Source organism: Ambystoma mexicanum, chromosome 14 (assembly GCF_040938575.1).
Source record: "Ambystoma mexicanum isolate Mex_15411 chromosome 14, UKY_AmexF1_1, whole genome shotgun sequence".
In the NCBI taxonomy this organism is placed as follows: domain Eukaryota; kingdom Metazoa; phylum Chordata; class Amphibia; order Caudata; family Ambystomatidae; genus Ambystoma; species Ambystoma mexicanum.
The window spans coordinates 411,446,207-411,470,651 of record NC_090940.1 but is presented as its reverse complement, the minus strand read 5'-3'; the positions used below and the strand labels follow the sequence as shown (position 1 = coordinate 411,470,651).

Below are 24,445 nucleotides of genomic sequence, written 5' to 3'. Positions count from 1 at the left end.
ATAACTAGGACATCAAAAGATGGCACTCTATGCAGTTTGTTGTACATTATTTTTAATATTTATAATCCTATGGGTCTGGGGCTGGAATTAGAAATCCAGTTTCCATGTTTCGGGCTCATTAATTTAACCACTAGGCACATAATCTCCCTTTGTACTCTTGAGGGTCGTTTCCATGCTCCTGGTGACAATTATCACGTAGTTGTGTGAAGATTATCTAATTGCCTGTGATTTAGGTGCGATTGCGAGCCCCTAATCTCCACCTCTTGCGGGGCTGTGACAAATCAGTCATTTGTCTTAAACCTCCTTGACCGTGTCCCAGCACTTCAGGACAGGCAGGCCTAGGCTCCGGTATCATTCACATAATTAAACATATACACTCAAGGAATGAAGGTTCTTGACTCACTCAAGAGATAACATTCTGACTCTCACTCAAATATACACTTGACAATATCATTTTAATGCATTTTAACATCCTCTATCTTCTGAGGGTTCTCATCCTCGTTAAACAAGCTAGAGCAAAAGCAGATGTAACATCATACCTATTAACAAGATGGTTATATAAACGAAGAGCATATTGAATATTCAAATACTGGAACAAGTAGTGTTTAGGTCAAAATCGCGGGATACACATCTCCTGCCAAGCTACACTACATGCCTCTCATTATGCTTTATGGCAGCAGCGGAATCCATTTGTGACTCATATCTTGGAGAGGAAATGGAATCAACAGCTATCGGCTTTGTTTGACCTGGCTGTGTCTCTCTCCCTCTTCTCTCCAGCCCATCTCGCTTCAAAGCGAAGGCCAGTCTGCTGGCCTCTTGTGTGTGTCCGTTCTGCTGTGCTGGACCATATATTTATAAACAGTAAAATGGCTGCCCTGCACGTGTGGATTTGTAGTATCTGCTTTTTTCAACAGTCATGTCACATTCTTTATCAGAGGTAGACATCTATAACATTACAGAATCACGTTCTTCTGCAAACTGTTAGAACGCTTCCTGTATCAAAAGATGAAATCTCCTTAACTGTTCAAGCGCTTCTCATTGCAAACTATGGGTCCCGGGTTTGTACATTCGTAAAGTGCTCATCGCAAATATTTTGTGTCAACTGGCGACTTCCTGTTCTTGTGTGAATCAGATAACAAGTAGCCGTGCAGTGCTAAAACTGCCAAATGAATTCTCATGGTCAGCTGGCTGGCTGAGACGGAAAACGCACCATTTCCTTTTTCTTAGCTAAGCCAGAGAACGTACAAATGATTTAGGCCCTGTCTTGAATGTGTATGCACCTTTAAAGTGTCTCTTTGAATGGATTGTGTCCTCCAACGTATTCCACATCTTTGACATGTAATGTCCACAGCTGTGCACTTCGGAAACCTAATCAGCAGAGGGCGTCCTGCTTCGATGACGTTGGGTCGATGTCCCTCGAAGGCCTCCGCCGAGGGTGCGACGTCACCGGATGTTATAAATAGGACGCACGGCGGCCGTAGACTCAGTTCAGTTTTTTTTGGCGAACGTGTTAACTTTGTGAGACTCGGCACGCCTCGTGTGTTCATCGTTAGGATGTCTTTCTATTCGACCCCTCTGACTCTGCGGTCTGGCTTCATGACCTGCCGGGACTGCAAGTCGAAAATGTCACTCACTGACCCGCACCGCATTTATTTGTGGTACCTGGGCAAGTCGCACGACACAGACGACTGACTGCCAAGGCCTTGCGGGAGCCCAAAGGGAAGCTCCAGGTAGGTAGGGGCTCTAAGCCTGTTAAGTCCCGAACTTCCAGATCCAAGTCCAAGGGGGTTTCCACCGATGACTCGAGGGGCGCCTCTCTGCGTCGGAAGGAGTCCCAGGGATCTCGGTCCCGGAGTGGTTCCTGCCACTCGTCTTCCTCGTCCCGGCACTCTAGGAAGCGCTGTCACCGGTCGCCTTCCCCGTCCTCCTCGGAGGATGGTGCCTTGAGGAAGGTTACGTGTCCGACAAAGTCCTAGACTCTGGAGGAATGGGCGGCGTTTAAAGAATCTATGTTAGCGATTTTTCAATCGCAGGGCACGGGTCCGATCCTGCCTTCTGACCAAGCCGGCCAGGATCGATCTCGTACCGTGACACGCACACCTTCAGGTCCACGGCGTGACTCGTTTCGGGAGCCTTCGAGGTCTCATACGGACAAGGATTCGAAAAGTCGCAAGAGACGTGTCTCTAGGTCTCGGTCCTCGTCCCCAGCGAGTTCGCAGCTACCTATTGAGGGCTCGATGCCGGTGTCGAATCGGTCGGTGCCGTGTCCGTCCGACTTGGACGTCAACGCTTTGCCATCGTACCAGCCCACGGCGCCGTCCGCACCTACGTCTACGCAGAAGCCTTCAGCGCTCACAACGTCGAGGTTGTTGACCCTCTCGGCGTCAAAGCTTCCGGCGCCTTCAGGGATTTTTTCTCAATTTGCAGTTGGAGTACCTGGATCTCTTGGATCCTCCAAGGAAGGCTACTGGGAAGTTTGTGCGGCCAGATTTGACCTCCAGGCCCTCTTCTGTCACCAGGCCTGGGTTTCAACTCCCACTGGATGACATTTATGAAGAGGAAGAAGGGTCTGAGGTTGAGGACCCTGGTGACCTTGATGACGCTCCACCTTTTTCTGGAGACAGTCAGTTGGAGGAGTTGCGGCAGACCCTCCATGATGCCAGTGTGTTGGACACTTCTCCGGAAGTGGAATTTGGTAGGCCTGAGCCTGGGGCTCATGCAGAGTCTTCGTACAGGAGGCTCATGGCGAGGGTGTCGGCGTATCTGGGCTGGTCCAGTCCTCCTGAAGACTTTGTTCAGGATGATATGACGGACATTTTAGATCAAGGTCCGTCCTCTGACCCGGTTTTGCCATTTCATCTTACCTTGCAGAAAAGGGTGGCAGCTGCTTGGCAGTCCCCGGAATCTCTTCCGCCTGTTAATAAGTCTTTGACCAAGAAATACTGCCCTTCGGTTAGTGATCCCAGCTATCTATCTACTCGCCCCACTCCAGAGAGTTTGGTGGTTTAGGCAGCTCCGGCCACCTTGAGGCAGGCGGCATACCCTACCATCCCTCCGGATAGGGACTGCAATCGCTTCGACAGTTGGGCCCGGAAGGTATTTTCTGCTGGGAGCATGGCCTTGAAATCGGCCAATCCACGTGTGCCTTGGCAAGGTTTTCACACACTCTGTGGAATTGTTTCTTTGACGGCTGAGCATATTCCCGATGGGGAAGAAAGGGATGGGTTCCTTGCTCTCGTGCAAGATGACAAGGATGCTACGTGCAAATCCTTTCAGTCGGGTTTGGATACAGCCGACAGTGTTAGCCAATCCATGGCTGCGAGCACAGTTATGCTCAGATTTGCGTGGTTGCGGAAGTCGAGGTTTGCGCTGGATGTGCAGGCTCATCTTCTGAACATGCCCTTTGATGGCGCACATTTGTTTGGCAGCAAGGCTGATGAGAGCCTTGAGAGATTGCAGACCTCAAAAGCTGCGGCAAAATCTTTAAGCTCTGCGGTGCGTCAACCTCTCCCTTTTCATCCTAGGGGACAGCATTGGAGGGGAGGTTGTTTTCGTTATTACTCCTCTTTTGATAGAACGAGAGGGGCCGCCAGTCAAAGGGGCCAGCGAAGAAGTACCCGTGGTGGTCGGGGAAATCTTGGTGCCAAAGCCGCTCAGGCAGCTGCCTCTTTGCCTTCAGACACTGCCACAGCCGCTTCCAAACAGTCACAAGGCCATGTCCTTGGTTCGCCGGTTGGGGGCAAACTGTCTCAACATCTCGAAGAGTGGCGGGCCATTACTTCAGATCCGTGGGTTCTGGATACCATAGCCTACTGCTACTGCCTTCCCTTCCTTCAGCGGCCTCAGGACAATCCACCGGGGAAACTCTTTGAAGCTTCCGGATCCTCACCTTGCGCTGGAAATCTTGTCCCTGCTGGAGAAAGGTGCTATAGTACTAGTGCCTGTAGCGGAGAGGAACAAGGGGTGGTATTCCCCTTATTTATTTATCCCAAAGAAAGACTTGGGAATGAGACCCATCATGGACTTGCATTGGTTGAACAAAGTTCTCCGGAAGGACAAGTTCAAGATAGTCACTCTTTCTCAAGTCCTCCAGGCCCTTCAACTTCAGGATTGGTTGCTGTCTCTGGACCTCAAGGATGCTTACTTTCATGTGCCAATCTATCCCGCGCACAGAAAATACCTGAGGTGTGCGGCTGGTGACTCACACTTTCAGTTTCGGGACCTGCCGTTCGGATTGACCTCCGCCCGAGGGTCTTCACCAAGCTCATGGTGGTGGTGGCAGCATACCTCAGGTGAGGGGGGGATTCACATCTACCCCTACCTCGACGACTGGCTGATCCGGGTGCGCTCTCCCGAGCTAGCGTTGGATCATCTAAGTGTCACCTGCCGCACCCTCCACAGGCTGGGCTTCTCCCTGAATTTCGAGAAGTTGCATCTGACACATTTCCAACAGCTCCAGTACATCGGGGCTGTGTTAGACACATCTTTGGGGAAGTGTTCGCCTCCCAAGGTAAGGGCTCATCACATTGGGCAGATGGTGGACACGTTTCAACATGCCCAGAGTCTCCCGGCTTTCGAATTCTTAAGGTTGCTCAGCCTCATGGCATACTGCGTTTTTCTGGTGCCAGAGGCCAGGCTGCGGATGAGATCCCTGCAGTGGGCCCTCGAGATGCAGTGGTCACAGTTCTTTGGCAGGATGTCGTATCCCGTTCAGATTCCACTCTGTCTCCCAGGATCTTCTGTGGTGGGCCAACGAAGGGAACCTGATGAAGGGGGAACAGTTTTGGCAACCGTGGCCGGAGGTGACGGTAGTGACGAATGCTTCCCTCACAGGATGGGGCGCTCATGCCAACGATTTGACAGCCAGTGGTCGTTGGTCTCCATCGGAGTCCAAACTCCACATCAGTCTGTTAGAGCTGAGGGCCATCAGGCTAGCCCTGAAGCCTTTTCTGCCTTCTGTTCGGGGGAAGAGTGTCCTGATCATGACAGACAACACAGTGGCCATGCATTACCTCGACAAAAAAGGGGAGGGGGTAAGTAATCCTGTTGTGCAGAGAGGCAATGCAGCTCTGGTTCTGGGCCATCCAGCAGGAAATTTAGATCTCAGCAGTTCATCTGGCCGGAGACGAAAATGCAGCGGCGGATGCTCTGAGCACGCAGAGCACGATCTCTCACGAGTGGGAGTTGGCTCTGGAAGTCCTTCAGGAGCTGTTCACCCTCTGGGGAACCCCGCAAGTGGATCTCTTTGCCACCACTGTCAACCGGAAGTGCGAGAGATTCTGCTCAAGGGAATTTCCTCCAAGAGGAGCCTTAGGAGACGCGTTTGTGGTGGATTGTCATTCCCACTGTTGTACGCGTTTCCTCCGGTCCCCGTCATTCCTCAAGTGTTGCGGAGGTTACGGCGGTTCGGTTCCCACATGATCCTCATTACTCCTGATTGGGCCAGCGAGAGTGTGGTACCTCCACGCCGTCTTCCCTACCGAGAGGATCTGCTCTCTCGCGCGCGTGTGGGAGGTTTGTGGATGGGGGGGGTGTAGGGGGCGTTCAGGTTCTCTATCCAGAGGTCAAGACTCTCAACCTTCACGCTTGGTAACTGAAAGGTTGAGGTATAAGGATTGGGACCTCCCGGATGACATGATGGAGGTGTTGCTTTCGGCCAGGCGGCCTGCAACTAAATCCCTGTACCATTGGCGTAAGTTCTGCGACTGGTGCATAGATCACAATGGTGATCCTTTTCAGTGCTCCATTCCTATGGTTTTGTCTTTCTTACTTCAAGTGGGTACCATTAAAGGTTACTTGGCGGCGCTGTCTATCTTTTAAGCGCTCGTCCGAAAAAATGTTCTTAATTTAAGATTCCTTTTGATTTCTCAGTTCTCAATGTGTGAAACGCTAAACCTTTCTTCTAAAGGATGGCGACCTTCCCTTTTTTTTAGTAGGACGCGGCGCAAACATTTGTGTGGGATGCCTTACTCCTCAACCTCAAGCATTTGCTTCTTCTAAAAGGTGAAGGCGCACTCACGTGAGGAGAATTAAGACTTCTGATGTTAAGGATAAGGATCTTTTCAATTGTCCCATGTCCAGATGCTTCATTCCCCTCTCTGCAAACCTTCGGAACCCTTGAGTGCCCCTTTATTTCATTTAGCGGGTATGTCCAAGCACACTCCCATGTAACCGATCTAGTGGTTTTTCTTTCTTTCTTTTTATGTAGGCAGTCAGAATCGTGTACACACTTTGTTTTTCATTAGATGACCAATTTAAATTATTACTTGATGATTGTAAGGCTTCAGTGGCTCTGCTTTATATTTCATGGAGGAGAACAAATGGGTACTGGAGAGATTTTTCCAGGTAACAGCCAGTAATATTCGTGGGATCCAGGCTATAATATAGCTTTTAGACTAAAGGAAGGGGGGTCGTCCTTACGGGATAATGGCCTGATCCTTCACCGAGGACCGTAAATTGGGAAAGGTTTAATGACCCCTCCCACCTCCCCTCCCCCCACCCACTCCCCTGATGTCTATAAGCCTATTAGCAATTAAGATTCTGAAGTTATGGTGAAGTAAAACATGTTGGTTTATGTTAGGGAGAATTCTCTGTTTAGGGTGAATTTCCTAACCTAGTGAGTCCCCCAGCAGCTTTGCTGGATTTTTGGTTTTCTCCTGCCAAGAGTGAGACTCTTACCCCTCACTCTTGGACATGATTTGAGTGTGTTTCTTTGGATCTACATGTGTTTAATGGGCTATGGGATCTTTTACCCCATAGGGCTTCATGTGTATTTGTGATATGTGTTACACAGCACCCTCAGTGCAGTGACACAGGGGTGTCATAGTGACCCCCCATTATAGACTCCATACCCTGGGACTGACTACTGTCTCCCAGGGCATGTAAAGTCACCATTGACTTAGTCTTAAATTCTGAACAGAACCAGTACAAACCATCATATTGTGGACGTACTGGATGGGGCAATTTGATTGCCCCAGGATCTGTTAGTCGAGGGGGCACGTCTCCGTCCCCCCTGATTGAGTTTTGGCTGGTGGCAGTGGATACTACTTTTTATATTCAACCGCGAATATTTTCCTATGGGATTTCCCATTGTTTTAGGCTACTACCTTTAATTATTTACGGTAGCCTCGAACATACCGCCGGTTTATTTAATTAATATTAATTCTCCGGTTGGTATTTTTTGCCAAAACTTGATTCTAAAATGGCGTTTGTGTTCTCTTCTGTGACTCCAACCCAAGTCGAGCCCTTTGTTCCACTTTTTGGCGGGCTTCTCCACAGAAGCCCTCCAAAGTGGTGCCACTCTGTCTGGGGTACTTAGGAGGGGCGGAGGGGAATGTAGGCACCCTGGACTGAGTTGCCTAGGCAACTCAAGTCGCACTCCATCCTGATTGGCCCAAGTGGTGAGCCGGCCGGCTCACCACTTAGCATGTTTGAGTGACAGCTAGGCTGAGTGAATGGGGGTTTGCTGCATAAAAGCAGGGCTTTGGGGACTGGAACTTCAGAAGTCACCACAGGACCTAAGAATCCGACGAGGGAGAAGCTGAGCCGACCTGCCACGACACCACCACCGGTGGAGCCCTGCTGGACTGCCTCACCACTTTTCCCAACGACAGAGAAGAACTCCCGCCAGAGAGTCTTCTTCCTTTGACTGGTGGGGATAACCAGTTTCACCGTCTTTTCGCCTTCCCGACGTACCTCGTGGCCGCCTTGCCTGTGCCAAGCACCCCGGCAACCGGGATACCACGTTTTACCACGACCGCGAAACAAAGGTACCACCTTTAACCGGAAAACTCTGTGGCTGGTTTCTGCCCTGGTAGTGTAATGACCTTCATCTTTCCTCCAAGTCGAGATCTTCTCTTCCCCTGGACGACGACGCGAATTACACCCACTACCAGGAACAACTGCCACCGCTGGAGGATCCTTCCCACTTAAGGTACCGTGTCCCGCCTGGCTTCCCTTGCTACCGACTGTACGGGGTAGATTTGGCCCCCGGCTTTCGAACCTGGGTTAGCCTGGGACACCCTGGCTAAATGTTCCTAAGCCTCTCTAAACTCTTTTTGAACCCTCTGCAAGACTTTCTAAGCCTAGTGTAACCGTGTGATCTTGGGCGCATTTGTGCTCTGCTCTCTCTAAGAGTGGGCCCAGCCTTTGGACTTCGGCTCACCAGTGACTTTTGCTCTTCTGCCTTGCTTATAGTGTTCCTGAATCTTAGAGTGGTGTACCTTTCCATATTCTGTCTTTTTCCCTCCCTTTCTCACAAACTTATTGGAGTGCAATCTAGTTAAGCGCTCACCTCTGTATGAAAATAAGTGGTGTTTTACTGTGACTTATCTGATAAGGAAAAAGGGGTGTATATATTACAATAGTAACTGTGTTTAGAATATTTTACAATAAGAGTCCTGGAGTGTTTCAAACTGTGTGTTTTTAAATCAATAATTATATACTTTGATACCAAAGCTCTGGTCAGTGTTTGCTTATATTATTGTATCTGAGTGCCTACTGTGTATACTTTGCATACTGCCTAACTCTTCTTGAAAGAAGTCTGACTGCTCAGCCACAGCTGCCAGGTAAACCTGGGTGGTACAGACTGCTACCAAGTGGGTTTACTGCCAACACCTGTAGTCTTAAATCTTTTGCAGTGGTCCCTAAGGGAGCTGCACAGGTTTCTGCCTAACAGTTTAATGTGTAAAGAGCACAACGTGTGTTGGTGAATTAAATGGGGTTTTGTAATATTTAAATTGCTAGGTTGCCTTTTTATAAAATAGGCTTTTTAACGGTAAACTTGGTCGAACTTGAACAGTTTTTGCATGAGCGTGCTTGTGGGTGCAATGTCAAAGTGAACCTTTTTTCTTTAAAACAGAAAAAGCATTGTTTTTTCTAGGAAATTGCATTACTGTCTCGTGAAAGAAAAATGCTTTGTTCCCTTGGCTGCTTCCCAAGTTAGTCTGAGCAGCTTCTGAAGTCAGAATTCATGTCGTTTAGTCAGTGACGGACATTCTGATTGGCTGACTAGGTCAACAATGACTTCATGTGTTAATAGAGGCCACACACTCTTAACAGGGGTGATTTTGTTAAAAGCCATTGGATTTGAAACTTGTGGTAACTATATTGAATACATATCGCTTTAAACATTTCCTTTTAACCTGTTTTCTTTCATTGTAGTGAAAAGACTGTGAAACAAAGGCGGCTTTCATCTGTAAGTACAATGTTCTTGCATTTTTTATTTTTTTTTTGTTCATTTCTCATTCTGAAAACACATTGGGGCCTATGCACATTAGTCATGTAGCTGCAACTGCATTTGCAGCATAATGCGCATGTTAGGGCTTATTTTTGTAATTTAAGAAGGTAGGATTCCTGATGTAGCACTCTGGAATCTCTTGTAAGGTTCGGGTAAAGTGCATTGCAAATGCAAAGAAGCTGTCATTATAGTTCACAGAATATACAGATATACTTATCAGTGGCCTCCCCATCCCAGGACTAACTGACAAAGATGGAACGCACTTTGACATAACACAGGCCCACTGTTCCAGCGGAGGGCCTACACTCTGAGCCAGGCATTCTCGTGTGTAGGGTAAGGACAATCTGGTCAATACAGCCTGAAGATTAGTGGACTTGTAAGTTCTCAGAAGAACATGCACCACTTTGAGATGTGAATACATAACCTCAGAAGAATTGAAATCTGTTGAAAAAACATTAGACATAAATGTCGGAACCAGTAGCTTTGAGCACAGCCTACGCAGCCAGTCCCACACCATCACCTGTACTTTATATCACACTAGAAGAACACAAAGTGAAAGAATAGACACACAGTGCACAGCTACTAGTTGCTCAACTATCCCACACATTCACATCAGTGGTCTGGCAGCTGCGGCATTGACTGTACAACCACAAACTCTTATGGGACCATTCCCTTACTCGACAGTCCTCTTGCAGCCTTAGCCACCCATCCCTTTTTCATACAACAGAAAAGCAAGATGCAAGTTTACAGAGAACTACCCTGTGCATATCCGACTTGCAGACATCAAGACCATCTTGCAGCCGCCAACCATACCTTCCAGCACAAATTTATAAAGATGAAGTACCACACATTAACGCTCAACAAATGCAGAAGCCACTTATAGGTATGCATAAACACATAAGCATTGAAAGCTGTCAATTAAAAACATCAATATAAATGCAAACAAAGTGTAGGCACAAACCGATACAGGGTCATACACACTGTTTTACCCAGCTGACAAAACCACATAGGCATCCACCAAAAGTGCACCAGCAGCATTCAATACTAATTGAACGTTTAAGATGGTATTAAGTGTAAAGCACATTTTCAATTAATCGATCAAAAAAAGATCGATTTAGAAAGACCGCTCTGGAGGATTTCTCCCAGAACAAGATGGAGCTCTGCTCCGGCAAAAAATGTCTTGCTGGAGCGGCGCACCATCTAGACCCGTGGCCCAAACAACCCCTGTCCTACTGATCGGTTTGTCTGTTTTAAATTGCCCCAAAACAGAACCCGATGGCACAGGCTAAAAGCTCAGATTACTCGCACTGCTCTTGGATAACACACCGCCTGGCTGCAATGATTGGCTGTTTAATTCTCATGCTTATGATTGGCCAGAAGCTGAATAGCAGCTAAGGCTTCCAATTCTAAGGATGCACAGAAGCAGCCAATCATTGTGAACTTTGAAGAAGTGGGGTGGTGTGACATGTATCATACTTTCCTCGCTCACTTAATATTAGACTCCTCCTCTTCCCGCCTCAGTACCGTCGCCATCTTGGAGTGCTGAGACTTGCCGTGTCAACATCTTCATGCTTCACTGATTGGTTGCGTGTGCTGGTAGTTCGTGCTACGCCTGTATAAGTTAGTGTGCACAGTTTTCCTTGTTAGTCTATTACACAGCACATTAGTCTTAAGAGTCATCAAATGTTGTTGTGTTGAATTTATTTTCTTGCTACAGCCGACACATGTTTCGACACTTGTCGTTTTCAAGGCCTTGTAGTAAGTTGTATCATGACCTTCTGGTCAGGTTTTCGATTCCAGTTAAGTTGGGTGTTATCAATAACGTGATTTCCTTAGTTGGAGTTTTCTTTCAATTGTGGGATCTATCCCAAGGCTCTCGAGAGGCTTTGAAAACGACCAAGTGTCAAAACATGTGTCGGCTGTAGCAAGAAAATACATTTAACACAACATTTGATGACTCTTAAGACTAATGTACTGTGTAATAGACTAACAAAGCAAACTGTGCACACTAACTTATAAAGGCTTACTGCGAATTGGCACAAGCAACCAATCTGTACTGAACATAAGAGGTTTATGGTAAAACCTCTTTGTACTGGAGATGCAGCTTGCCCATAACTAAATGTGACGATCCAAGCGCACGCCCACACAGTTTATTACCCTACCAATCTTCATGCTTTACTGCTTTTGTTTTAATGGACCGTATGGTGCTTGCAAGGATTATTTTCCTTTTTTAAAGGAAAATACTCTTTGCGTGCACCGTCCGTTAAATGGATTACACAAGTTATGTAAATCCATTTAACGGACCTTGCTTGCAAGGATTATTTTCCTTTAAATACTCCTTGCGAGCACTGTCAGTTAAATGGATTATTTTAAGACCCCATGCCCATCAATTTTGTCAAATTCCCGGGCCTGTGGCAACGCTGTACGTTGGAATGTGCTTCCAGCTCTGTCTTTCCCTCGCCCTATCTGGTCTTGCAAGCTGCCCCGTTAAGTGTATGAGCCGCCCACCTTGTCCTGTTTTTCACCCCTTTGTATTCTGGTATTTGTAGTTGTTTCCTTCCCCATGGTAACTGAAGGAGGGGGTGAGGGGTGGGAGTCGCAGAACAACTCAGCCCGACTCGGCTCCTCACGCCTCCCATGGCAGTACTTTAAAGCAGCCACTTTGTGTCCTTTGCTGCTGCTTTGTCCTGTGAGTTGATGAGATCAGTCACTGGTTCTTTCCCAGCTGCTCTTGCAGCAGAGACTGCTGATCTATAGACTCCAAGCATCCACCAGCAAAACATTGAAAGCAATACAATCTTTTTGGGAGATCATAAATTCATTGGAGACGAGCCCTTTATGCAGTGGAAGATGAGAGTAGTATATTGGGAGGTGAGCCATTTCTTTATTGGAAGTTGATGTATTAAGTTGGTAACAAGTCCTGCATTAATTGGAATATAGGGCCTCATTACAGGGATGGCGGTGGACCAAGGTGCTATTAGCACCTTGGTCCATGCTGGTAAAATACCAGTACCACCTTGGTGGAAAGGGGAATTACCGCCCTATTCCAAGATGGCGGGGTGGTAATTCCCCCTTCCCCCATTGCCCTTCCCCATTCCCATTTTTGCCCCATAGGGCATAATGGGAATGGGGAAGGTGCTAATTGCGGCACCGAAAATTGCGGTACTGTAATTAGCTCCCTGGTCCTTTTGCAGGTTGGTTTTTAACGCCTGCAAAAAGCAGGCGTTAAATTCCCCAACCCGCAAAGGGACCTCATAGTAAGGCGGTAAGGGTGTACCGGTAAAATACTGGTACCGGTAAACCCTTACCGACTACCGTGTAATGAGGCCCATAGTGTCTTACGTTCGAAGATTAGTCCTTTATTAATGGCAAGTCATTTTATTTCATTGGGGACAAGCCCTTTTTGTTAATTGAAGACAAACTACAGGGTTCGAAAATTGAGATCCGATGAGTAGGAGCAAAAACCAGCTCCTGGGTGTCAGTCATCACCCTGTAGGCAGGACCTACCAAAGATGCTATTTTAACTTTTTGTCCGTTTTGTACGAATGATTGTGTTTTAAATGTGTATTTGATGTGTTCCATTTCGTCTTCATTAATATTCTCAAACACTTAAAAGCTAATGTCACGTTTACATGTTTGGAAGGCACCATTTGGCTCTATGAGCCAAAAGTAGCTGTTGGTTTCAAGCTAACCAGGCTCTACTATGCTAGAAGCAGGAGCTAAATAGCTACCAGCTCCCCTCAATTTCGAACCCATAACCCAAAAATTTGATGGGTAGAAGGTTTCAAATTAATCTTGAGCACTGGCATTGCTCTGTACAACCTTCCAGCCATCACCTTTCTTTTTTCCAAATGTCAACCAGAGTGCGACAGGTTTGTCCAGGTGTGGGTCCCGAGCCCTTCTGTGCCTTCAGACCGAAGTTACATCTCGCTAATTGTGCCAAAACAGGCCTAAGGTTGTGTTTCTATAAGCTGCTGTCTGGTGACAATGATGTCATGCCATCTGTAATAGCATGTCCTTGCTTCAGGAAAAAAAGGCAAATCTTTTTTGCTGAGACCCTCACGCGCTTGCCATGAAGCTTTACCTAGCTCCGCCCCATGGGACATGCCCACATCACTCTGACCATGCCCCTTCCCAAAAAAGGGTGCAGGCGAGTGTTCCCTCAATACATAGTGTCCATTTCCAGCAGACAGTGTGTGTATCTGTGTGTATGTGTGGGGAGTGAGTGTGCTTTTGGCTCCGAAGGGTTTGGTGCACAAGTCGACATGCGTGAGAGGGTGGTGGTGGGGAATGGATCACTTTGTGGGTGCCGTGAGGGGGGTAATATGTGATATTTTGGCATTTTAAAGTCAACCCAAAAACGGACTACATTTTTTTTGTGTTCGGTCTTTAAAATGTGGAAATAGCACATAGAACCATCAACATAGGCACTATATCCCTACATTTTTAAATATGCATAGTTGTGCTCACTGTAAGAGAAGCATTGTAATATGTAAATACAACATGTTAAGTGCCTGCAGCTTTACCACCCGGTTTACCTTTGGTCACACTAAACATTGGGGAAGGCCATAACCCCCAATTTGGCATACTACAAGACAGCGGTCTTCGGGGTAATGGACACGGGTATCAAGCTCAAACATTTAAGCTTATGCTCTTAACAGCCAATCCAACCCTAACTTACTCACTCTAAACTTGAGAGAGCAGCACACACTTAAGATCACACACACTGGCCATCCATAAACATGTTCTGAGACCTGGCATGGCATGTCTGTGCTGATTGACCTAGTCAACTAATCAACCCCCCCAAGCTATGTTTAATGGCAGTAAGACTTTTCACCTTCTGGTAAGAATTGGAATTGCTAGGGTGCAGCACGAAATATGCAGATGCTGGGACCCAAACAATTAAGGCGCCCATGTCACCATTTTAGTCTCTCATGCTTCATCCCCTTATGTAGCCAGCTCAGATCATGCAAAGAACCATGCTCCTACCTACAGCCTACTTTGTGTGTCGAAACCCTAGTGATCTGAAATGTACTGGTCACTGTTTCATAGCAATTTAACACAGGCCCTTAATGTCCAATGTGGTGGGACTCCTTCAGGATCCCTGGTTGACTAGCTGGAAGTTGAGTCCACAATCTTTGCATCACTGCAAAAAAATGCATCCATGGCCTTCTTCATATCATATTGGCGACATAAGCAGTAATTGGGGCAATTTCTTGCTGAAGCATGGTTCCACCTTTTTGTCCTTCACAATCTCTGAGAAACGTCCTGGTCTGGTCACGTACTGATTTCAACACTCAAATGGTGGTGTGCGTTTCACACACTATGGCAAGAACATAACCACTTGGAGCTCCTGTAGCCATGTATGACACTGGTGGTGAGCACTTATTGCCCACAGGATTTCGATGTGCTGGGTGCGAATCAGCCTCCTTCAGCGAAATCTCTAGTGCAAGGGACACACCTGTGGTGCAACTTAATTTACACTCACACACCAATGTTTTCCCTTGTAGGAATTGACCATTGTCCACACTTGGCATAAGACACTGGGACCTTGGTAGTGCCACATTTGGCTTCTATTTTCCCCACAGTGATATTCACTTTCACCAAGACTAACAGCACTTTCAGATAGCAAATGTTCAATTTTTTTATTTTTACGTTAATGTTTTACTTAACTGGCTTCTGCTTGGTTATTTTTGCATACTTTATGTGGATCTGATCCATTTGAATGTGTGGTGGGTGCAAATTGCTCCTGGCCTATGCGAGATCCGTAGTGCATCAGTCTGTGTGCACTTTGCAGGTGTTAACATTTGGCATTTGTGCCTCCTGTATTTAAAGCCTGAATCTGTGCTTTCTTTTTATTTTCCAATTTCATTAGTATGATTTGGGTAATCCTCATCGTCATCATCATGTGGCTTTTATTCGACAATTAGTCATTTGCCAAAAACACAAAATAATAACACTCAACATATACAAAGAATAGTTGTAAGACACATCAATAATAAACACGATGGTTTAGAATATTTGTAGTGCAATTTGCTAGGTAATCAGTGTTGCAGCACTATTAATTCATCAGTTCAATACAGTAATTTCTGAACTCCTAGACAAGTCAGTATGTAGCAAAGATGATAATACATTCAAGATGTTACACCAGGAACAGGATATTTCCAGTTCCATTGTTAACCCTGGTAATCACAGGTAACGGTGAGAGGGAGACAATTACACTGAACTACAAGTAGCAGGGATGGAATTAAAACCCAATTTATAAGCCACACTGGGCTCTACAATGATAAGGTAACCCTCTCAGGAATGTGTAAAAGGACAATAAGGTGCATTTCGAATGGATTGTCCTCCAACGTATTCCACATCTTTTACTTGTAATGTCCACAGCTGTGCTACTTTGGAAACTTTTCGGCAGGTGGCTTCCTACGTCGATGTCCCTCGAAGGCCTCCGTCGAGGGCGACGTTACCGGTTGTTATAAATAGGACGCACAGCGCCCGTAATCTCAATTCTATTTTTTCTGCAAACATGTTTGCTTTGAGAACTCGGTGTGCCTTGTGTATTCTTCGTGAATATGTCTTCTTCAACTACCCCTCCGACTCCGCGGTCTGGCTTTAAGACTTGCCGGGACTGTAAGTCTAAGATGTCGATTACGGACCCGCACCGCATTTCTTTGTGGTGTCTGGGCAAGAGTCATGACACCGACGACTGTTCAAAATGCCAGTCGCTGACTGCTAAGGCCTTGCGGGAGAGTAAGGGGAAGTTACAGGTAGGTCGGGGTACTAAACCCAGTAAGTCCTGAAAATCTGTGAAAGGGATATCCACCGATGATTCGAGGGGTGACTCGCCTCGTCGGAAGGAGTCTCGGGGATCTCGGTGCTGAGTGGTTCCCGCCACTCGACCTCCTCGCCTCGGCACTCCCAGAAGTGGCATCACCGGTCGCCTTCCCTGTCCTCGTCGGATGATGGCACCGCGAGGAAAGTGGCTTGTCCCACGAACTCCTTGACTCCGGAGGAATGGGAAGCCTTTAGGGAGCAGATGCTGGCGATTTTTCAATCCCAGGGCACAGTTCGTCCGTGCCTTCGGAAGAAGCCGGCAGGGAACAGTCTCGGTCTGATGCTAGCGCGCCTTCGGGCTTGGGTCCTCTGCGCAATTCTCATCGGGAACCTTCGAGGTCCCGTTCGGACAAGGTTCAGGTTGATCGCCAGAGACGTGCTAGATCCAGGTCTTGGTCTTTGTCCCTGGTGAAGCCGCAGAAATCAGGTAAGGGCTTGAGGTCGGCGTTGACTCCGTCGGATACGGAGTTCGATGCTTTGCCTTCACACCAGCCCTCGGCGGCGCCGTTGTTGTCGCGAAAGCCCTCAACGCCTTAGGGGCCTTTTGGCCGGAATTTGCTGATGGAGGTCCCTGGTAGTGTGGATCCTCCAAGGAAGGCTAAATCCAAGTCTGTGAAGCCTGTTGGCGAATCCAGACCCACTTATGTCCCTAGGCAGGAGTTCTTTCTTCCTCTGGATGATATCTATGAGGAGAGGTCAGATTTGGAGTTTGGCCCCGTTGAGCCTGACGTGGCTCCTGTCTTTTCCGGGGACAGTCAGTTGGAAGAGTTACGTCAATCAATACATGATGCCAGTGGCTTGGACACGTCTCCTGAGGCAGAGTTTGGCAGGCCAGAGCCTGGGGCCCATGCTGAATCCTCTTATAGAAGACTGATGGCTAGGGTTACTGAGTTTCTTGGTCAAGGTCCGTCCACTGACCCAGTGTTGCCTTTTCATTTGACTTTGCAAAAAAGGGTGGCGGCTGCTTGGCAGACCCCGGAGTCTCTTCCGGCGGTTAACAAGTCGTTAAGTAAAAAATACTGCCCTTCCAGTAGCGACCCCAGTGATCTATCCACTCACTGCACTCCTGGGTTTGGTGGTTCAGGCGGCTACGGCCACCTCGAGGCAGACGGCGTACCCTACTATCCCTCCTGATGGGGATAACAAGCGCTTCGATGGTTGGGCACGCAAGGTGTTTTCTGCGGGGAGTATGGCGCTGAAGTCCGCCAGCTCCACTTGTGCCTTGGGAAGATTTTCACACACTCTGTGGAATTGCGTCTCTCTAGCGGCTGAGCATATTCCTGAGGGGGAAGAAAGGGATGGGTTCCTTGATCTTGTGCAGGATGGCAAGGATGCCATGTGTGAATCCCTTCAGTCTGGGTTGGACATGGCTGACCGTGTTAGCCGGTCCATGGCTGCGAGCACCGTTACATGCAGGTTTGCGTGGTTGCGGAAGTCTCGTTTTGCTCCGGATGTACAGGCCAGTCTTCTGAACATGCCCTTTGATGGCTCTCATTTGTTTGGCAGCAAGGCTGACGAGAGCCTTGAGAGGTTGCAGACCTCCAAAGCTGCTGCTAAATCTTTGAGTGCAGCAGTACGTCAACCTCCACCTTTTTGTCCTAGGGGACAACAGTGGAGGGGGGAGGTTCCTTTCGTTACTACTCCTCTTTTGGTAGGGCGAGAGGAACCGCCAATCAAAGGGTTCAATGAAAAGTTCCTGTGGTGGTCGGGGAAATAGAGGTGCCAGAGCCGCTCAAGCAGCTGCAACAGCAGGCGCTGCAACAGCCTTGAGGTGCTGCAACAGCCGCTCCAAAACAGCCATTAGGCCATGTTCCATGGTTCGCCAGTTGGGGGCAGACTGTCTCAGCATCTCGAAGAATGGTGAGCTATTACTTTGGATGCGTGGGTCTGGAGACAATAGCCCACGGCTACTGCCTTCCCTTCCTAAAGCGGCCTCACAACAATCTACCGGGGAGTCTCTCTTTGAAGCTTCCGGATCCTTTCCTTGTCCATATTTTTTGATTCCAAAGAAAGATGGGGGGACTGAGACCCATCTTGGACTTGCGTTGGTTGAACAAGTTCCTCAGGAAGGACAAGTTCAAGATGATCACTCTTTCGCAGGTCCTTCAGGCCCTTCTACTTCAAGATTGGTTGGTGTCTCTGCACCTACAGGATGCTTACTTTCGTGTGCCGATTCATCCAAAGCACAGAGTACCTGAGGTTTGCAGCTGGCAGCTCACACTTTCAGTTTTGGGTCCTGCCATTTGGATTGACCTCCGTCTGAGGGTCTTCACCAAGCTAATGGTGTAGGTGGCAGAGTACCTCAGGTGAGGGGGAGATTCACGTCTAACCCTACCTGGACGACTGGCTGATCCAAGCACGTTCTTCCGAGCAAGCTCTGGATCATCTCAGTCTCACCAGCCGCTCCCTCCACAAGCTGGGCTTCTCCCTCAATTTCAAGAAGTCGTATCTGACCCCTTCTCAACAGCTCCAGAACATTGGGGCGGTGTTGGACACGTCCTTGGTAATGTGTTCGCCTCCTAAGGTGAGGGCTCATCACATTGTACAGATGGTGGACACATTTCAACGTACCCAGAGTCTTCCGGCTTTCATATAATTGAGGTTGCTCGGCCTCATGGCATCCTGCGTTATTCTGGTGCCAGAGGCCAGACTGCGGATGAAATCCATGCAATAGTTCCTCAAGATGCAATGGTCCCAATTCTCAGGCAAGTTGTCGGATCCCGTTCAGGTTCCACTCTCGGTCTCGCAGTATCTTCTGTGGTGGTCCAGCAAAGGGAATCTGATGAAGGGGGAGCCATTTTGGCAACTGTGGCCGGAGATGACGGAGGTGACGGTGGTGACGGACGCTTCCTTCACAGGATGGGGAGCTCATGCTGAGGATTGGTCGTTGGTCTCCGTCGGAGTCCAAACTCCACATCAACCTGTTGGAGCTGAGAACCATCAGGCTGGCCCTGAAGGCTTTTCTGCCATCTGTGCGGGGGAAGAGTCTCCTGATGATGATGGACAACACAGTGACCATGCATTACCTCAACAAAAAAGGGGGGGGTAGTGTCATGATGAGCAGACCAGATCGCCCCAGCCCAGCAGCAGTGGGAACATTGGGGCACATTAAGGGCCCTGACTGGATCAAGCCTCAAAGGAGGGCCACCTGGACCCAGTCCTGGCGCCTCTGGCACCAGGCTCATGGAGCTAACCTCCAGGAAAACACAGGTCTAATCGGTCTGCCACTGAGTGATTGACTACTGTGCTAATTGCAGTTAAAGGGGTGGCTCTGAGCATTAGTCTGCAATCATGGGTGTGGCAGAGAGCTTCTGGAATTACTTGCACAATGGGAGTGGCAAGGCGTGGTCGGCTATATAAGCCCCACCCAAGCACAAAGCATGCTTCGCGTTATTCTGCAGTTAGCAGCGTAGTGCTCTCTGAGGAACTCCTGCCAACAATTTTCCACAAACCTGCAAAGAAAAGACGGAGACCTTTGGGCCTCGCATACTCGCCTGCTCGGACTTTCCTGTGCCTCCAGCAACAACCTGGTTGTTCGACGAGGACTCCAGCTTTCATCGGTCGCCGGCACCTGCAGAAGCAAGAGAAGGAAATCAAGGTTAACCGCTGAGCTCATTCATCGCGCCGGATTCATTCATCACGCCGGCTCACAGGTACCTGGAAAAGAGAAGGAACGAACATGTTAGATCACGCAAACCGCACCTGAGTTCGTACTGGCCTCCTAGACACAAGACAGGCCACCCTGACCCACTGGCTCAGCCGCTCGCACGCGTTGCACCAAACCAACGCACACACGAGGAGAGCTTAGTGCCACAACAGCGACACAAGCCACAACAGTGAAACGAGCACGGACTGCGGCACGCAGCTAAGGACAACACAGATAACAGGACTCGGAAAACATACAATACCACAGATTGCACGGACAATAACAAGCAAAGCAACACAAGTTGCGACCACAGCAGTACTGGGTTGCCACCCGACTTCAAGAGTCAGTGAAGTAACTGGATCCTAAAGGACATAGCGCCTCTGCTGAGACTAAGCAGGAAGGAGAGCCCACTAACCAAATACACAAGGTGAGAGCACCTCAGAGTGGGGAACACGTGTGGAAGAAGCAGGGTGGGGGGTCACAGGTGGTAGGCGCAGACAGTCTCACTCGCCACCCTTTCCCCTGTCGTAGGAGCTGACCCAAGGCCAGTCCAGGGAACAAAAGACATGCAGCGCCTCAAACCAGGGAAGCAGACACTCCACGCATCAGCGCCCGACCTCCCTGCAGAGACAAGGTCAGTGTAACAGATAGGGTCACTCCCGTTGTGCAGAGAGGCAATGCAGCTCTGTTTCTGGGAAATCCAGCAAGGAATTTCGCTCTCGGCAGCTTATCTGGTCGGAGAGGAGAATGCAGCGGCAGACGCTCGGAGCAGGCAGAGCACGATCTCTCACGAGTGAGAGTTGGCTCAGGAAGTCCCTTCTGGAGATCTTCGTCCTTTGGGGAACCCCACAAGTGGATCTGTTTGCGACCAGTGCCAACCCGAAGTGCGAGAGATTCTGCTCAAGGGACTTTACTCTGAGAGGAGCCTTAGGACACGCGTTCGTCGTGGATTGGTCATTCCCACTTCTATACTCAAGTGCTAAGCAGGTTGGGAAAGTGGGATACTCATTGCTCCGGATTGGGCCAGGAGAGCATGGTATCCGGACCGTTTTAGAGATGTCCATCTGTCTTCCACGTCGTCTTCCCTACCGAGTGGATCTTCCCGCTCTCCCGCGAGGGGGGGGGCAGTTCGGGGGAGTGGGTGGGTGGGTGGGTAGGGTTGTCCGGTTCTCCATCCAGAGGCCAAGACTCTCAACCTTCACGCTTGGGTTCTGAAAGGTTGAGGTATAAGGATTGGGACCTCCCGGATGACGTGTTGGAGGAGTTGCTTTCGGCCAGGCGGCCAGCGACCAAATCCCTGTACCGTTGGGGTAGGTTTTGTGACTGGTGCAGAGGACACAATGGCGATCCCTTTCAGAGTTCCATTCCCATAGTTCTGTCTTTCTTGCTTTCTTTGGCCCACAGGGGTCTTCAAGTCGGTACCATTAAAAGTTACTGGCGGCTTTGAAGGATTTTAACAGGGTGTCACACCCCGGACCAGGACCTTCGCCCTCAGCCTTAGACCAAGCGCACGATTAGAATGTTTTTTCTTTCCTTCTTTAATTCGAACTGTGCTGATACCTGACCCGTCTCACACTCCCTTTTACAAATACCCCGGGTCACAATGGACCATGAACCAGGCCGGTGGGTGGTAACACAATATTTATTTATTTTAATTTCAAAGAAAATCGCACAATTTTTATATTGGGCAGCAATCGCCAATGGGGTGAAAGTGACAATGAAAACCACTGACATACTCTTAGGTAACCTTCTACAAGAACATATCCAAAGCTCAAATGAATAGGAGCACTTTTTAATTAGGATAGCACCAGAGTTGCGATTTCCCCCTGCAATGTTCCCTCAACCTATAATTAATCTAATTGTGTGGATAGAAAGAAGCAGCAGGTAGTCGAGGACATGTGGCAGCAAACAATCAAAATCAGACCGAAAATAAGAGGCAAAACCTTTTGCAATGGCCTAAAATGACACTCGGATTTGAACAAATAATTATATGTGTAATTAAATTATGATGTACATATGTTTTATCACAGTCCCAGGGATGTCATATCACTAGCAACTATAAGTGAAGGTATCACCAAAGGCATACAGTTCACAAAGCAAGTTGAAATTGACAAGTGCAGTCAAATCGCACATGGAAAAGTTACATTTTTTCTAGTTTGCAGTTTTAAATGTCAAAACGTTTTTTAAGAAAAACGGGTGAAATACTCTGAATTGGAATGCGGTTTTTGGGCTGGGGGATCGAGGCACATCATGGACAATATGGAAGAGGAAGGATGGCTATAGCTGAAGAATTGAATGAGATTTTCAAGGTGGAATGAGGTTCGATTTTAGGAAACTGAAGCAGTTAAAAACGAAAAAATCGGTTTGGAAGGAAAGGAAATGTTTTACTTACACGAGATTTAATGGCTAGAAAAGAGGAACGCCAACCGTGAATATAAAAGTTACGCTGCAGTTGTAACCCTTCACGCAGTGTACCCCTTTTCTTTAGGGAAAATTAATTATTTAATCAAAATATTGCTAAGGAGTTACAAGATTCGGTGTATGAAAGAATGGCGCTAACACTAGAAAAACAAGGACAGGGTGTACAGAGAATTAGAACAGTTTAGACAAGTTATTAGGGTATTACTTAGAAAATAGGGCACAGATAAAGGGGTCAAGAATGGGGTATGCTATGTGTTATGGGATGGGGAAATGCTCACAATCAGCGCAGGAGTTTGGAATTTGGGACAGCCAACCAGGTTCTGTACTCAAAAGGTTCTGGTCACCGGATAGCGGTGTCTCCTGGCAAAAGAAAGCTGGGCAAAGGTCTGGTCACGGACACCGATGCCTCAGCTGGATGGAGCGGGTAAGCAGGGCAAGCAGGCAGCACTGGAGAATCCCAAAGCGGGCTCAGCCACCTTTCCCCTTTCTCCCTGAAGTTAGTTGGATTTAGTTATGTTGTTTTAGTGCTGAAGGGTGGTTCTGCCTGGATAGGAAGGCCTGGGTCAACTATCCCTTTTCTGGCAGTGGGGTCTGGAATCTTGCAGCGTGAAGGTGGAATATCTGGATATGCAGGCGCTGGAAAATTCAGAAGAGATTGTTTCGAGAGTTCTGTCAGGCTCCCTTATTTATAAGGCATGGTGACATCCTAGGATTATATGGTGGGGCAGGCATAAGCTAGGTACGCCTCTAACAACTGGATTTGACAGGGGTGATCGTTACCACCTTCCTGTCAGCTGGTTGGACTTTAAGAGACATTCAGCTTTATGATGTAGGTTTACGTTACTATGTCCAAAACCTCCCACAGTTAATTTTGCCCCAACCCAGTTTTGACATAAATGGCACATTTTTACAGTTGTGGCATCTTAACAAATTACATAGGCAGATTACATATTTTACGCAGAGCATGGCAGTCCAATTGTCACGTTTGCAGGACTTTGTTTCGCCCGTCTAATAGTTTTTCACGGTTTTCAGTGATAAATATTCGACCTAAAATTCTATAGCTTTATAGATGGGTATAGATTATCATAAGGCATTTGAGTATTGAATTTCAGAGTGGCATCATGTACACTTTGCTCAGAATATCCAATTCTGTGCCAATTCTGTTCCCTTTATGGCAGTGACGTCTACCTTGTCTTGTTTCACAGCCACAAAAATTACATTTACACTGTTAACTTCTTCCATTTCTGCAAAGTCCTGTTGCAGAGATAAGTCTTAAATGTTTATTAATGAAATAGTCTTTTGAGGCAAATGGTCAGCATTGTTCACCATATACGGGCATAGCTTACAAAGCTGCTCTTGAGTTGGCTTTGAAGCTGCCAGTAGAAGTTGCGGGGACGTGTGATTTCCTCTTTCTCATGTCCGTGTCCCAGAATCTCTATTGTAAGAGGCCTCAGCCCAGACAAGTCTGATGAGCCTGGGCTGTTTAGTGCTTTTGGTCCATTCAAAGTTTTCAAAGGTGGCAACTAACAGGCATATGTCCCAGCAGTTTATGGTGGCTCCTTGTGAGCAGAAAAAACTGTTCTGGAGCTCCCAAAGCAGCCAGCTAATGCATTTAATTCTTGATTTTATTTTGTTCTGAATCAGAAGCAAGCCTGTTAAAATAAAACATCCCATATATGGTTCCCAGCACAAACCCCTAAACATTGTTAGACAAGGGCAGGGCCTTATCCCACATACACTTTTAAAATAGGTATTTTTCTAATTTGCAAAAGTACATTTAAACACGGTGTGAGGCCTGCTGGCATATTCCCTTCAAAAGGTTCCCTCTGAATTTCCCACTTTCTCCAGCATGGGGCCTGGCATGGATTCACATGCTCATGAATAGTCCCTGTCGTCAGGCTGGGAATCCTCGGTAAAGAAAAAATCAGTATCCGTTTTGTTTCTGATCTGTCTTTCTTAGTAGTAACCAATCACTGGTCTCTGGGTCATACTGCCCCCAGCCAATGACTGCCCTCTCCCTAAGCCTTGCCCCTGGCAGCCATCCTCAGATTTTTACTGCACGTTCGAGTTTTGGGAGTCCTCGTGCTATAGCTCTCGAGCTTTTACTGCATTTTGCGCTTTTTCAAAGAGATTTATCTCATTTTTCGGTTTAATCGAGCCTCGTGCTCCACCGTTTCTACTTCTGATCAACAGGGACCCGTTTTCGGATTTAGCTACGCCCCTCAAGGGTGAAGTTCATCGAGTTACGCTTCTTGGAGGATTCCAGAAGTTTGAGGCTTACCTCGCGGACGAGAGGAACATGGCCC

General features: G+C 47.8%; 1 protein-coding gene across 2 annotated transcripts in view; it reads left to right on the top strand.

The window, feature by feature from the left end:
* The window catches only part of KNL1 (kinetochore scaffold 1), a 1,870,945-nt gene that overhangs the window by 122,971 nt on the left and 1,723,529 nt on the right, over window positions 1-24,445 (top strand). For both annotated transcript variants that reach the window (XM_069637560.1, XM_069637559.1), the window contains exon 3: window positions 9,163-9,196. In XM_069637560.1, the coding sequence (XP_069493661.1) occupies window positions 9,163-9,196 (34 nt within the window). The remainder of the gene's footprint in view (window positions 1-9,162; window positions 9,197-24,445) is intronic.